This window comes from Notothenia rossii (assembly GCF_949606895.1).
Source record: "Notothenia rossii genome assembly, chromosome: 8".
NCBI lineage: Eukaryota > Metazoa > Chordata > Actinopteri > Perciformes > Nototheniidae > Notothenia > Notothenia rossii.
In genome coordinates this window covers 35,584,922-35,597,792 of record NC_136906.1, presented here as the reverse complement: position 1 = coordinate 35,597,792, position 12,871 = coordinate 35,584,922, and the positions used below count along the sequence as shown (strand labels likewise).

At 39.4% G+C, this 12,871-nt stretch overlaps 1 protein-coding gene across 1 annotated transcript in view; it reads left to right on the top strand.

Annotated features, from left to right (window-relative positions):
- The window catches only part of LOC307017357 (primary amine oxidase, liver isozyme-like), an 18,486-nt gene extending 5,615 nt beyond the window's left edge, over positions 1-12,871 (top strand). The window contains 4 exon segments of the mRNA XM_079646927.1: positions 102-222; positions 225-267; positions 676-808; positions 10,623-12,871. Coding sequence (XP_079503053.1) covers positions 102-222; positions 225-267; positions 676-808; positions 10,623-10,913 — 588 coding nt within the window. The 3' untranslated portion in view covers positions 10,914-12,871.

Genomic DNA, 12,871 nt, shown 5'->3' with positions numbered 1-12,871 from the left:
CCCACATTGTCCCGCAAAAACGTCCTATTTGTCCCACATGTGGCTTGTTGGCACCTGGTCACCCTAACTGTAGGAATAATGTGTACTGTGTCTCATAACAGGAGGCAGCGCTGCGTTACGACACCAAGACTCCGCGCTACCTCCACATCTCCAGCAACAAGACCAACCGCTGGGGCCACCAGCGCTCCTACAGGCTGCAGGTGTTCAGCTTCACAGGGGACCATCTCCCGAGAGCCAGGCTGAGGAGAGGGCCATGTCCTGGGCAAGGTGAGACCAGACACAGCCACAAAGTCTATATTTAAAAAGAAATGCATTCCTAATAACACAATTAGGGTTATGCTCTTAATATAGCAATGTAAAAAGTATAGTTTTGAAAAACAGGATGTTGAATGGATACCTAGCATGTGATACTTTTATGCAGCATGTCCCATCATGTTAAGTTAGTCTCTTCATTAACCGTAATCTTGATTTTTCCTTAATCTTAACAATAATAGAGTAGATGCCATGAACTCCACAATTTAGCATCAAACCTGTTCTTTTTCATAGAACTTAATCTGTGGATCTGGTCCATAGCAATGTTCTTGTATTGCGGTTGAAGCCCCCTATGATCCACAAGGCATGCTTCTGCTATCTAAAGCCTCTCCTGCTTCTCTGCACCTTTTTGTCAATCACCAGGTATAAGGTTGCCATCACCAAGCATAAGGATGGAGAGCAGACCAGCAGCAGTCTGTACAGTCAAAACAACATCTGGTCTCCAGCTGTCGACTTCAGCAAGTACATTGAAGACAACGAAAGCATTGAAGACGAGGTGTGTTGTGATGGAATCTGTATGTAATGATGCGTTCACACGTGGGGCGATTACATGTAAAGTAGGGGTGTAACGGTTCACAAACATTTCGGTTCGGTACGTACCTCGGTCTTTTGCTCACGGTTCGGTACGTTTTCGGTACAGCAGAAAAAATGATCACAAAACATAAAATATATATATATTTTTTTTATTATTATTAAACTGTGAATAATGTATTCACTAAAAAAAATATATATATAATAAAATAAACATTAAGGTGCAGCATTTCGATTAACTGAAATAATCTGTATTTGAACTGTACTGTACTAGTACAGATGTAGCACTGAATTTCGGACTCCAGCTTACAGCTTCCTGCCTACTACCTGCCAAATACCAGTATAGAGGAATGTTAAGCCCTCCCACTATTTTCCAAGAGGGCGTTGCCAGATTTTCAATTTCAGGTTTTAACCAGGAGATGGCGCTTCATTCACAAATACAGAAAGACAAGTTTCATGGACTTTCAGTTGTGTTTTGAAGAGCATTTGAACACATCAATATTTTAGATCAACTAAAGTATATCTAATCTTGTAATTCAATCATATATAGTCTTTATATATTAAATAATCATAATGTAAATGTTTACATTACACTTCTTTATTTGTTATGCTCATACTTTAACCTTTACAATCGTTTACTTTAATATGCAGTATATTTTTGTGTTTGCTTCCTCCTGCTCCCTTTCGGACACATACTGTATGATTTATTATTAATATGAAGATATTATTAAGATAAGATAAGATGTTACTTTATTGATTGGACATTTTAGTTTAGAATGGGCTGTCCCACCGTAATTCAGAAGGCTCACAGGTCACATTCAGACCAATATTTAAAACAATAGGTGCTTTCACACCGTCTACAGTTTGATTTGTATAGAGGGAGCTCTGTCAGTTTTCGAATTACCCATTTGCTTTCGGGGAGCCCTATTTTTCAGAGCACATCCTGCTACTAAATATGTCACACGCACGCTCTGTTGACTGGCGCAGCAGCGCGGATGCGATCAATTGCTATAAAAACACTCTTCTACTAATACAGACGGTGTCACTATGCCGGCGGATGTGGCCGTTGTTGAAGCCTCTTCAGGCGCTCCGCATCGGCAGGCCTCTCCCTCGGTGTGGAGCTGTCAAGCTCGACCCTAACGCCGCTTACAGCCGGCCAACTAAAAGTTGTTTTCCGTTCACGTTGTCAATTTTAGACTCCTTCGCTTCTTTGCTTGTGAATCCAAAAGCTGTGACGCTTGGCTGTTTTCGTTTTGCCATATTTTTTTATTACACAGCCAGAGTAAAAAAAATATCAATATGAACATTTCAAATACCGCGCCGGCATCACCGCCATAACCATAGCAACGTAAGTCAGAATGCAGCGCCGCCACGTACAGATGGCAACACCCAGACATATTCACAAATATAAAACAAATATTCAGAAACTGTAATGAACAATAACTATTATTTATTTCAAGAACTGTTATTTACAGAAACTCAACATTTCTAATCTGTGTGACACAAATATGCACGATTGTTTTGGGCTCCCCCTATTTATCTCAAAGTCAGCCTTCAGGGGAGCTCCCTCCCTCTTCGGGGGAGCCAAGCTCCCCCTAGCTCCCCCCCATTTCGAACAGTGTCTGTAGCTGAATGGCCAGCGATTAGGTGCGGTGCATTTATCATAGGTGATCAGAGCTAACTGCCTGCCGTCAGATTTCATTTAAAAAACAGATCTGATTTTAAGACTATTTCTGCGCTCATAAAGAATGATAAGAATAAGAATAATGCGTATTGAACTGGTTTCATTAATTAGTGAGTTTATTTAACACTAGAACCGCCAATCGGGTCAATTTGTGTGATGTGTGTTGTGTGTGTGCAATGTAACTTTTTTTCAATAAAATATTAAAGTCTCCCAGTCCGTGACTTTTCCTGAAAGTGTGTTATGTAGCACCCTATGTTGTTAAAAATTGCATTCTAATAGCGTGATTTGACGGGTTTAGGTAGGCCTATACAAAAACCTCTGGCGGTTCTAGTGTTAAGGTAATTAGGTACAGTAGAAGCCCTTTTTTATCAGTAACGAATTTAGCAGTTGAACATAAAAGTCAACTAACTGAGGGTCACTTGCAATGAAAGTGTTGTGTCTAACTGTAAGCTTGTCACTCAGAGTAAAGTAGAAGTACTCAAATCTTGTACTTGAGTAAAAGTAGAAGCACTCAGGTCTTGTACTAGAGTAAAAGTAGAAGCACACAGATCTTGCACTAGAGTAAAAGTAGAAGTACTCAGGTCTTGTACTTGAGTAAAAGAAGAAGTACTCAGATCTTGTAATTGAGTAAAAGTAATAGTCCCAGAGTGTAGGAATACTCTGTTACAGTAAAAGTCCTGCATTCAAAATGTTCCTCAAGTAAAAGTAGAAAAGTATTCTCATCAAAATATAGTGAAAGTAGCGACAGTAAAAGTAGTCATTATGCAGATTGGTCCATTTCAGAATAATATATATGATATGTTTTATAATGATTGATCATGAAAGTGTTCTCAAAGCTGGTAACGGTGCAGCTAGTTTGAATGACTTTGTATACTGCAGGGTAGCTTGTGGATTTACTCCGGGTGGAACTAAAGTCTGATTTAACACTTGATTATATTTCACTTAATTAATCCAGATCTGTGAAGTAACTAAAGGTATTAAATACATGTAGTGGAGTCAAAGTACACCATGTACCTCTGAACTGTAGTGGAGTAGAAGAACAAAGTAGCAAAACATTGAAATACTTAAATAAAGTACAAGTATCTCAAAATTGTGCCCAAGTATAGTACTTGTTGAGTTTATGAACTTAGTTACTTTACACCATGTGGCTATAAAGATAAAAAGACTTAAGCCTTGCACAGAGGCACGAAAATACATTTTCAAAATGCTCAACAGTGCTGCCAAAATTATAAACTGACTGCTACACAATTTAAAATAAATGCTTTTATATATTTCTATTAGATGTGACTCTTTGGCGTTTCTGTTATTATTAACACTGCTGCTTTAGTTCTGACTGCTAAAATCCTCTGTCATTCCGTGGGTTGGGGGAGCCGGGGGCTCGGATCCTTGTCACCTTTTTCATACCTGATGAGTTTGCATCCCTGTATGTTAAAAAGCCTCAGTCACCTTAATTCATGTAATAAAAACATCTCAGGTCAGTAACACTCAAAGCTAAATGTGCAATACCATGTTCAGCTATGTTACTATTTATAATGTTATTGTTGTTACATCAGAAGATGTACATATTGAAATTATTTCTTAACTTACAGTAGGCTATTTTTTACAATGTGTGTTGGAAGGATTTATTAAATTACAATGAATATTGTCATTGTTGAAGGCTTTTAGAGAAGGGTGAACTATAAGCCTGAATTCAATCAATCAATCAATCAATGTTTATTTATATAGCCCAATATCACAAATGTTACATTTGTCTCAGTGGACTTCACAGTTTGTACAGAATATCAGTATGACAATACGACACCCTCTGTCCTTAGACCCTCACATCGTACAAGGAAAAACTTCCAGAGAAAACCCAGTTTAAAGGGAAAAATGGGAGAAACCTCAGGGAGAGCAACAGAGGAGGGATACCTCTCCCAGGACGGACAGACGTGCAATAGATGCCGTGTGTAAATTGAAAAGATAATACATTTGCAACATAGGTTGTCCAAATGTTTGGAAATGCATGTGTGTATAATAGGAAGATGAATCCATGAGTATATCCATCCAGGACTTATGATCCAGGACCACAGCCACGACTCAAGACCCAGGACTCGCAATCCATGACACAGGACCGCAGGATCATCCATGACTCCGGATCCCGGCGTATATAGACACCAAAAAGAAAGAAATTTGGGGAAGCTGGGTTAATCGGAACATGAGAGTACACAGGTATAGACAGAGAGAAGGAAGAAGTAAGATGTCCCCCGACAAACTAAGCCTATATCAGCAAAACTAGGGGCTGAATCTAATCAGCCCTAACTATAAGCTTTATCAAAAAGGAAGGTCTTAAGCGCACTCTTAAAAACGGATAGGGTGTCTGCCGTCCGAACACAAACTGGAAGCTGATTCCACAAAAGTGGAGCTTGATAAGAAAAGGCTCTGGCTCCCATTGTACTTTTAGAGACTCTAGGAACAACCAACAACCCTGCATTCTTGGAACGCAATGCCCTAGTAGGACAATAGGGTATAATGATTTCTTTAAGGTAAGATGGCGCCTGCCCATTAAGGGCTTTGTAGGCGAGAAGAAGAATTTTAAATTCTATCCTGTGTTCTATAGGGAGCCAGTGTAAGGCAGCCAGAACAGGAGTAATGTGGTCCCTTTTCCTAACTCTGGTTAGTACACGAGCTGCAGCATTTTGAATCAGCTGAAGCGACTTGACTGACTTCTTGGTACATCCTGATAATAAGGAGTTACAATAATCCAGCCTTGAAGTAACAAATGCATGGACTAGTTTCTCTGCATCGTTTTGAGGCAAGATATGCCTGATTTTTGCAATGTTACGTAGATGGAAGTAGCCGGTCCTTGAAATTGATTTTATGTGGGCGTTAAAGGATAAATCCTGATCAAATATAACACCAAGATTCCTTACAGTCTCACTGGAGGCCAAATTAATGCCATCCATAGTTAATATATCTTTAGATAATTTGTTTCGTAGATTCTTCGGGCCAAGTACAATAACTTCAGTTTTGGTCGTGTTTAACATCAAAACATTTAAGGTCATCCACGTTTTTAAGTCCTTGAGGCAGTCTTGAATTTTATTTAGATGATTAATTTCATCAGGCTTGATTGATAAATATAGTTGAGTATCATCCGCATAACAATGAAAGTTTACAGAATGATTCCTTATAATATTGCCTAACGGAAGCATATATAGGGTGAACAAAATAGGTCCAAGCACTGAGCCCTGTGGCACTCCATGGCTAACTTTGGTTTGCATGGAAGATTCATCGTTGACACGTACAAACTGAGAGCGTTCAGATAGATAGGACCTAAACCAGCCTAAAGCAGTTCCCTGTATGCCAACTAAGTGCTCTAGTCTTTGCAATAGGATATCATGGTCGATAGTATCAAATGCAGCACTAAGATCGAGCAAGACAAGAATAGAGACAAGTCCCTTGTCAGAGGCTATTAGAATGTCATTTGTGACTTTAACCAGAGCTGTCTCTGTGCTATGTTGTGTTCTAAAGCCAGACTGAAAATCTTCAAATAAATCATAGTTTTTTAAGTAATCACACAGCTGTTTTGCGACTGCTTTCTCAAGAATCTTTGAGAGGAAAGGAAGATTAGAAATAGGTCTATAGTTGGCTAAAACCTCTGGATCGAGGTTGTGCTTTTAAAGAAGCGGTTTTATCACTGCTACTTTGAATGATTGTGGAACATAGCCTGATAATAAAGACATATTCATAATATTTAATAAAGAAGTGCTAATTAATGGAAAAACTTATTTTAACAGCTTAGTTGGAATCGGGTCTAAGATACACGTTGATGGTTTAGAAGAGAGAATCATTGAATTTAATTGTTCAAGGTTTATGGCTGAAAAGCATTCTAGTTTACTATCTAGTGTAATATTAGAACTTACGTTTCCGGGAGCTGTTGATAACACTATACTGGTTAAAGGCAAGAGGTCATTGATTTTGTTTCTAAGAGTAACAATTTTATCATTAAAAAAGCACATAAAATCATTACTACTGAGTGCTATGGGAATAGAAGGCTCAGTCGAGCTGTGGCTCTCTGTCAGCCTGGCTACAGTGCTGAAAATAAATCTTGCATTATTCTTATTCTCATCTATTAATGAAGAGTAGTATGCTGCTCTCGCTTTACGCAGTGCTTTCTTATATTCATTGAGTGTAATATGCCAAATTAAACGAGATTCTTCAAGTTTAGTGGAACGCCATATCCTTTCAAGTTGTCTCGACTTTTGCTTTATTTTGCGGGTTTCGGCATTATGCCATGGAGCTAATCTATGTTGTTTTATTTTCTTCTTTTTCAAAGGAGCAACAGAGTCTAATTTTATTCGCAGCGCATCTGTAGCACTATCAACAACATGATCAATTTGGGGTGGTGTACATTTTGTATCCTTCCCTACATGCAGACATGCTATCGAGTTAAGTATTGGTTGAATCTCTTCCTTAAATTTGGCTATAGCACTAACAGATAGGTTTCTGCTGCAGGAGCTTTTGGCTAATGCTTTGTAGTCTAGTAACAGTACTTCAAAAGTTACTAAGAAATGGTCGGATAAAGCAGGATTATGCGGTTCGACTAATAGTTGCTCAATTTCAATACCATAAGTCAGAACAAGGTCAAGAGTGTGATTATAGCAGTGGGTTGGTTTATTTACACTCTGACAGAAACCAACAGAATCTAATATAGAGTTAAATGCAACAGTAAGGCTATTTTTATCATCGTCAACATGAATATTAAAGTCACCTACGATAATTACTTTATCTGTTTTAAGTACCAAAGCTGATAAAAACTTAGAGAATTCTGATAAGAATTCTGAATAAGGACCTGGTGCACGGTACACTGTAACAAATAAGATTGGCTGCAAAGTTTTCCAGGTCGGATGCGTAAGACTGAAAATGAGGCTTTCAAAGGAGGTATAATTTAATTTTTGTTTAGTATTGATAAGTAAACTTGAGTCAAAGATTGCTGCAACTCCACCTCCTTGGCCCGTGCCTCGGGCAATATGAGTATTGATATGGCTGGGTGGAGTGGCCTCATTTATGCTGACATATTCTTCATGTCTCAACCAAGTTTCAGTGAGACAGCATATATCAATATTATAATCTGATATTAAATAATTTACCAGTATTGCTTTAGATGCTAGAGATCTTATGTTTAAGAGACCACATTTAATCTTCCTGTTTTGTTCCACTGTAGTAGTTGTTACATTTACTTTTATTAGGTTATTATGTATGTCACCTCTATTAGGTTTTACCTTAAATTGTCCTTGGGCAGACACACACACCGTTAATATTGGGTATTTTATTGGGTTCGGGATTCCTATGGATGACTGCCTAGGAGAGAGCGCAGAGAAGCGTGTAAGACTGCGACTCTGCCTCCTGGTCTCAACTCCAGTTTGTCATGGATTAAGTCCACAGAGCCCTGAAATGTTTGCCGAAATGAGATTTGCACCTTCCAAAGTAGGATGAATGCCGTCTCTCTTAATCAGACCAGGTTTTCCCCAGAAGGCTGTCCAATTATTCACGAAGCCCACATTGTTTGCTGGGCACCACCAAGACAACCAGCGCTGAAATGATGACATGCGGGGGCTATACATGTCATCATTGATCAGATTGGGGAGGGGACCAGAGAAGATTACGGTGTCCGACATTGTTTTAGCATAACTACACACCGACGCCACATTAAGTTTGGTTACATAACATTTTATACCTAAAAAAATAAAAGCCACAATAAATAAATCACAATTATTCTAGTTATTTTTACCTCCCGTATTGCTTTCAACCCACCAGCTTTTATGGTGTTGTTACGTCACTAACTGTAAACTTGTCACATACAGTCTATGGTCACTCAGAGTAACCTACTGTTAATTTAGCTGCCGGAGAAGAAAGATCAGGGGGGGGGAGGGGGGGAGAGAGCTGTGGTTGATGGGCCATTAGTTGTGTAAATACACAGCTGAGAGCTGCCGTTTCATTCAGACTGTTTAAATAACTGTAACAACGGACTATTTTTCTTAGCGGATGCATGTCAATTTAAATCAATACATACAACTATTTTTTAAATCAATAAAAACATTTTCTAAATCCATAAAAGCATTTAAATTAATATTGGGAGTCATGTCGTTACTTTGTTGAGAATGTGGCCATGTAATAAGCGGGATAATTTGCTGCGACCCTTATGGGGAAAATAACACCCTTCATCCAGATGAGGATCCCTCCGCTACACTTTGGGATCCTGATCGACCGACGAAGCTCCATTAAGATATACATATTTTTGGTGAATTACTGAGTTTAGGCACGTTAATAACGTTTTAATGAAGTTGAATACAGTATATTCATATGTGTCAGTGATTTCATGTCAATTCGGGGAACATAAACATAAATGATCGTGGTGAAGATGATGATTAAATTAGGATTAAAAATCGAGAGCCGGGCTGCATTTTCTCCCGTTCGTTTTTTACGAATAACAAAATTATTTTGTTAAATAACAACATGGTGATGTTTTGTAAATGATTACATGTCTCTTATTTAGCACAGTAGTATGATATCCGTGACATATGGATCTTAACAAAGTTCCGCTGTACATCCAGCATACTGTATCTCACTTTATTTCACATCAGCTCCAGTGTGGAACCCCACTGCACCCCCTGGTGGATCAATGATCCATTGCAGCTGGCTTCATTGTAAATACATTTATCTATCACGGGGGCGGTCTCAAGTCAAGCTGGAGGTTTTCCCTTGAGCGAGGGCAGATCACGTACCAATCACGGCCCTCGCGTTTCAAACTGTCTGAAATGAATCGCTACATCTGTACCTAAGCAGCCAGTTTGACATTATGACTTGCTTGTCATTGTATTTTCATGTTTTTTTAAAGAAAAATGAACTTGCCCACATTGCTTGCCGAAAGGGCAGATCTGCTGGCACTAAAAATGTCTCCTGCTGTGGAGAACACCCTCTTGCTAGGGACAGAGGTGGCAGATACAGCCAGGTAGCGCTTTGCTAATATGGCAACATAAGGACATTTGGCATTTGTAATAGCTTTGGCTCGGTCTGAACTTTTTGCGAGTGGTGGAGGCTTAAATGCTAGTGGGAGTTGGGTTTGCACTTCAGTCTTTTTTCTTTTGGCACCTCGGTGATATTCACGTTCGGGTGATGCCTTTTCAAATGAGTCTGCAAGTTTGATGTATTGCCAGCCGCGTAACCAATTTAAGTTGAACAATGCCGACAAACAGCTTTGGTTCGGTCCACCTGTCTTTGTCCGTCATCCTTGTACGTAACTGTGAAACCAAAATGTTCCCAAACCGGAGACTTCAATGATGCTGGAGGATTTTCGATCTCAACTTTATACACATACACGTGTACCGAACCGAAGGAAATGATTCGGTACGGGCTCTTCGGTTCGGTACACGTGTACGTATACCGTTACACCCCTAATGTAAAGTCAACGCAAACACGCAGATACACAGGAATTGGCGGTGTGAATTAAGTGAATGACGTGGCCAAGCTTAATTTGTGAGAGTTCAAGGCGATACATTCGCGTGATGCTGTCCCGATAAATCTCAGCCGGTCACTGACGTTGTTGAATCAGACTATACATGTGAAACCCACACAGAATACAGTCGCTACTTTATTTATGTCAGCATGACGTTATTTTGAGTTTGGACGGAGCAGCTACAACGGTAGCTTAGCCGAGCCCGATTGATTAGATCTCCATTCAGAAAACATGCATTTGAAAAGTGTTTTGTCTGCCTTGTTGTAAACACACTTGTCAAAGCATTAATTCATGGTTTTTACTAACGAGTATCAGTATGTAGTTATAACGGCATCTTTTGAATACGTGTGTAACAATTGAATCACGGCATATTATGTTAGTTTGTTGTTGTTGGTATCTACATGGAGATAAGTCCCCGCCTCTGTGCTAGCGCATCTAGTTTGAGTGACGCTAGTAAACACAAATGATGCCGCGGTCCAACTCGCTCAAGTTGCGAATCTTCACTTTGTGTACGATGTGAACGCACTTTAAGAAGCGTGATGATACAATCATGTATTGCATGTTTACTGAAACTAATATAATGTGTTCGAAACTGTCCTGCAGGACCTGGTTGCCTGGGTGACCACCGGCTTCCTTCACATCCCCCACTCCGAGGACATCCCCAACACGGTAACCGTAGGCAACGGGGGCGGGGTCCTGCTGCGGCCACACAACTATTTTGACATGGACCCGTCCATCCACTCTGCTGATTCGGTGTACCTCTCCCCGGGCAGTGAGGACAGCTGTGACAGCAACAGGATGGCCTGCCTTGCTCAAGAGACCTGCAGCCCTGTCCTGGAACCCTTCACCTATGAAGGCTTTGATGGAGTCATGAAGTTTGAGGATTGGGTCTAATGTGTTTTTAGCCCTGATGAACTCTATTTGTTGACCTATCAGGAAGCTTTTGTCCATGTTACCATGTTTATAGAGGCAGTTTGGGACGTCACATTATGTGTGCTACATGATATGGGTCAGGGTTAAGGCTAGCAAGGAGCTCACCAGGTAAGATGAAAGAAATATTTTAACATTAGGAAAATATGCAAACTTCCTTTGTTGTGGAGAGTATGATGAGTAGATCCATATCACTCTCAGGACATGGTAAGTTGTGGAACATTTAGGGGGAAACAGCTAGCTCTGTCCTAAGTAAAATAAAAACACCTTTTTTGGTTTACAAACAGAATAGACCATCTTTGCCAGGGACAAAATGTAGGAGGCCAATGACCCCATCATCCTTCATGCTCGGATAATGCCTAACTTTTAACTCAACCTTTGTTTTTAACTCAACTTTAAATCTGTTACATTTCTCATCTACACCTTACACAGTAGCAGGGCTATCGTGGTGATGAAATCTTGAAACACTGACTCAATAACAAACAATACCATCTTGGCTGTAAATAAACGCCAACTCAGGTGAAGTTTCATGCTGGAACTATTTCTTTTTGGACAACATTCAGACTCAGTAGCTGCAGCTTCACAGTTGGTTTTCACACTAAGGTTGCGAAGTTTGGCATCAGTTTGTCTGTAATGACTAAAAACATAGCGTTGCTGACATATAAACTACATTTAAATATGTAACGAGGTAAAAACAGTGTGTAACCCATAAAACCATTATTTAAATATATCTAATAAACAAGTATAAATATCATATCAGTGAGCTTTATAATTGCTTTTTGATTTCAGAAAGAGCCAGACAGGCTAGCTGTTTCTCCTTACTTCTAGCCTTTATGCTAAACTACGCTAACCTACTGATTCCAGCTATGAACACACAGAGATGAATAAACTCAATCTTCTCCCTTCCCTTTTGGTAAAAAGGAGAATGAGGGTATTCCCCAAAATGTTGAATATCAAGAAAAAAGTCAGAATTCTGAGATCAAATCAAAACTTAACATTTTATTTAACTTTTGGTCACACCCTCATTTTCTTTCTCATGTGGCCCTAATCCTTGTCTGTAGATGTCCATGTCCGCAGATAATGACATTTTAAACTTGTTGATTATCTGACTTTTTGTCTTGCGTTTCTAACATTCGCATCAGCTGCATATTGTGTTTGCTTCAAGTTGGCAAATGTTAGAATATGAATTAGCTTAAATGCGACGGATAACATAGTAAACATTAGACCTTAGACTGCTTGGTTCTTATCATGTTAGCAATGTAATTGCGAGCAATATAGCTTGCTGATGTTAGCCTTGAGCTAAAAGAAACACAGTGCAGCCTCAGCCTCAGAGTCACAAACAAAGCTTCATTTTATTAGTGGAATTACCTAATTTATCAACAGGTTTTGTTTATTTGTTCTGTTTTCCTTTTTTCCCTTTAATAATTATATCTGCCACACAAATAGTAAGGAGCATATCACCAGTCAAATGTTATGAGTGGGAGATTTCCTTACTTACTAACAATCCCATTATTGTTTAAATGACACCCTTAATGTGAGCAAGCAAATAGGCTATGTGTTAATTTTTTTGTAATGTTGCACTTACCTTGCTTCTATGTAATCAAACACTTTTAAACATGGGGTAAAATGTTTGCCTATTACATTCAGAGAGACACAATGCTTTATCTATCTGCGTTTCCTAATTACACTGTGATGTAAACACAGTAAAGTGACACTGTAGAGCCAGCCGTGTGTAAAGCGTGCACTGAACAATATGAGCATCCAGTCGGGGTCACAGCCGGACCCCACTCTGATGCGACTCAGGACTGGGACCACCAAACAGCCGACTGGTATATCTTTTATATTTTTTATACAGGTCAACGTTGTGAGGAATGTTTTTGTTGTTTTCCCTCTCAAAATAAAAGAAGAGATTATTTGTCAAA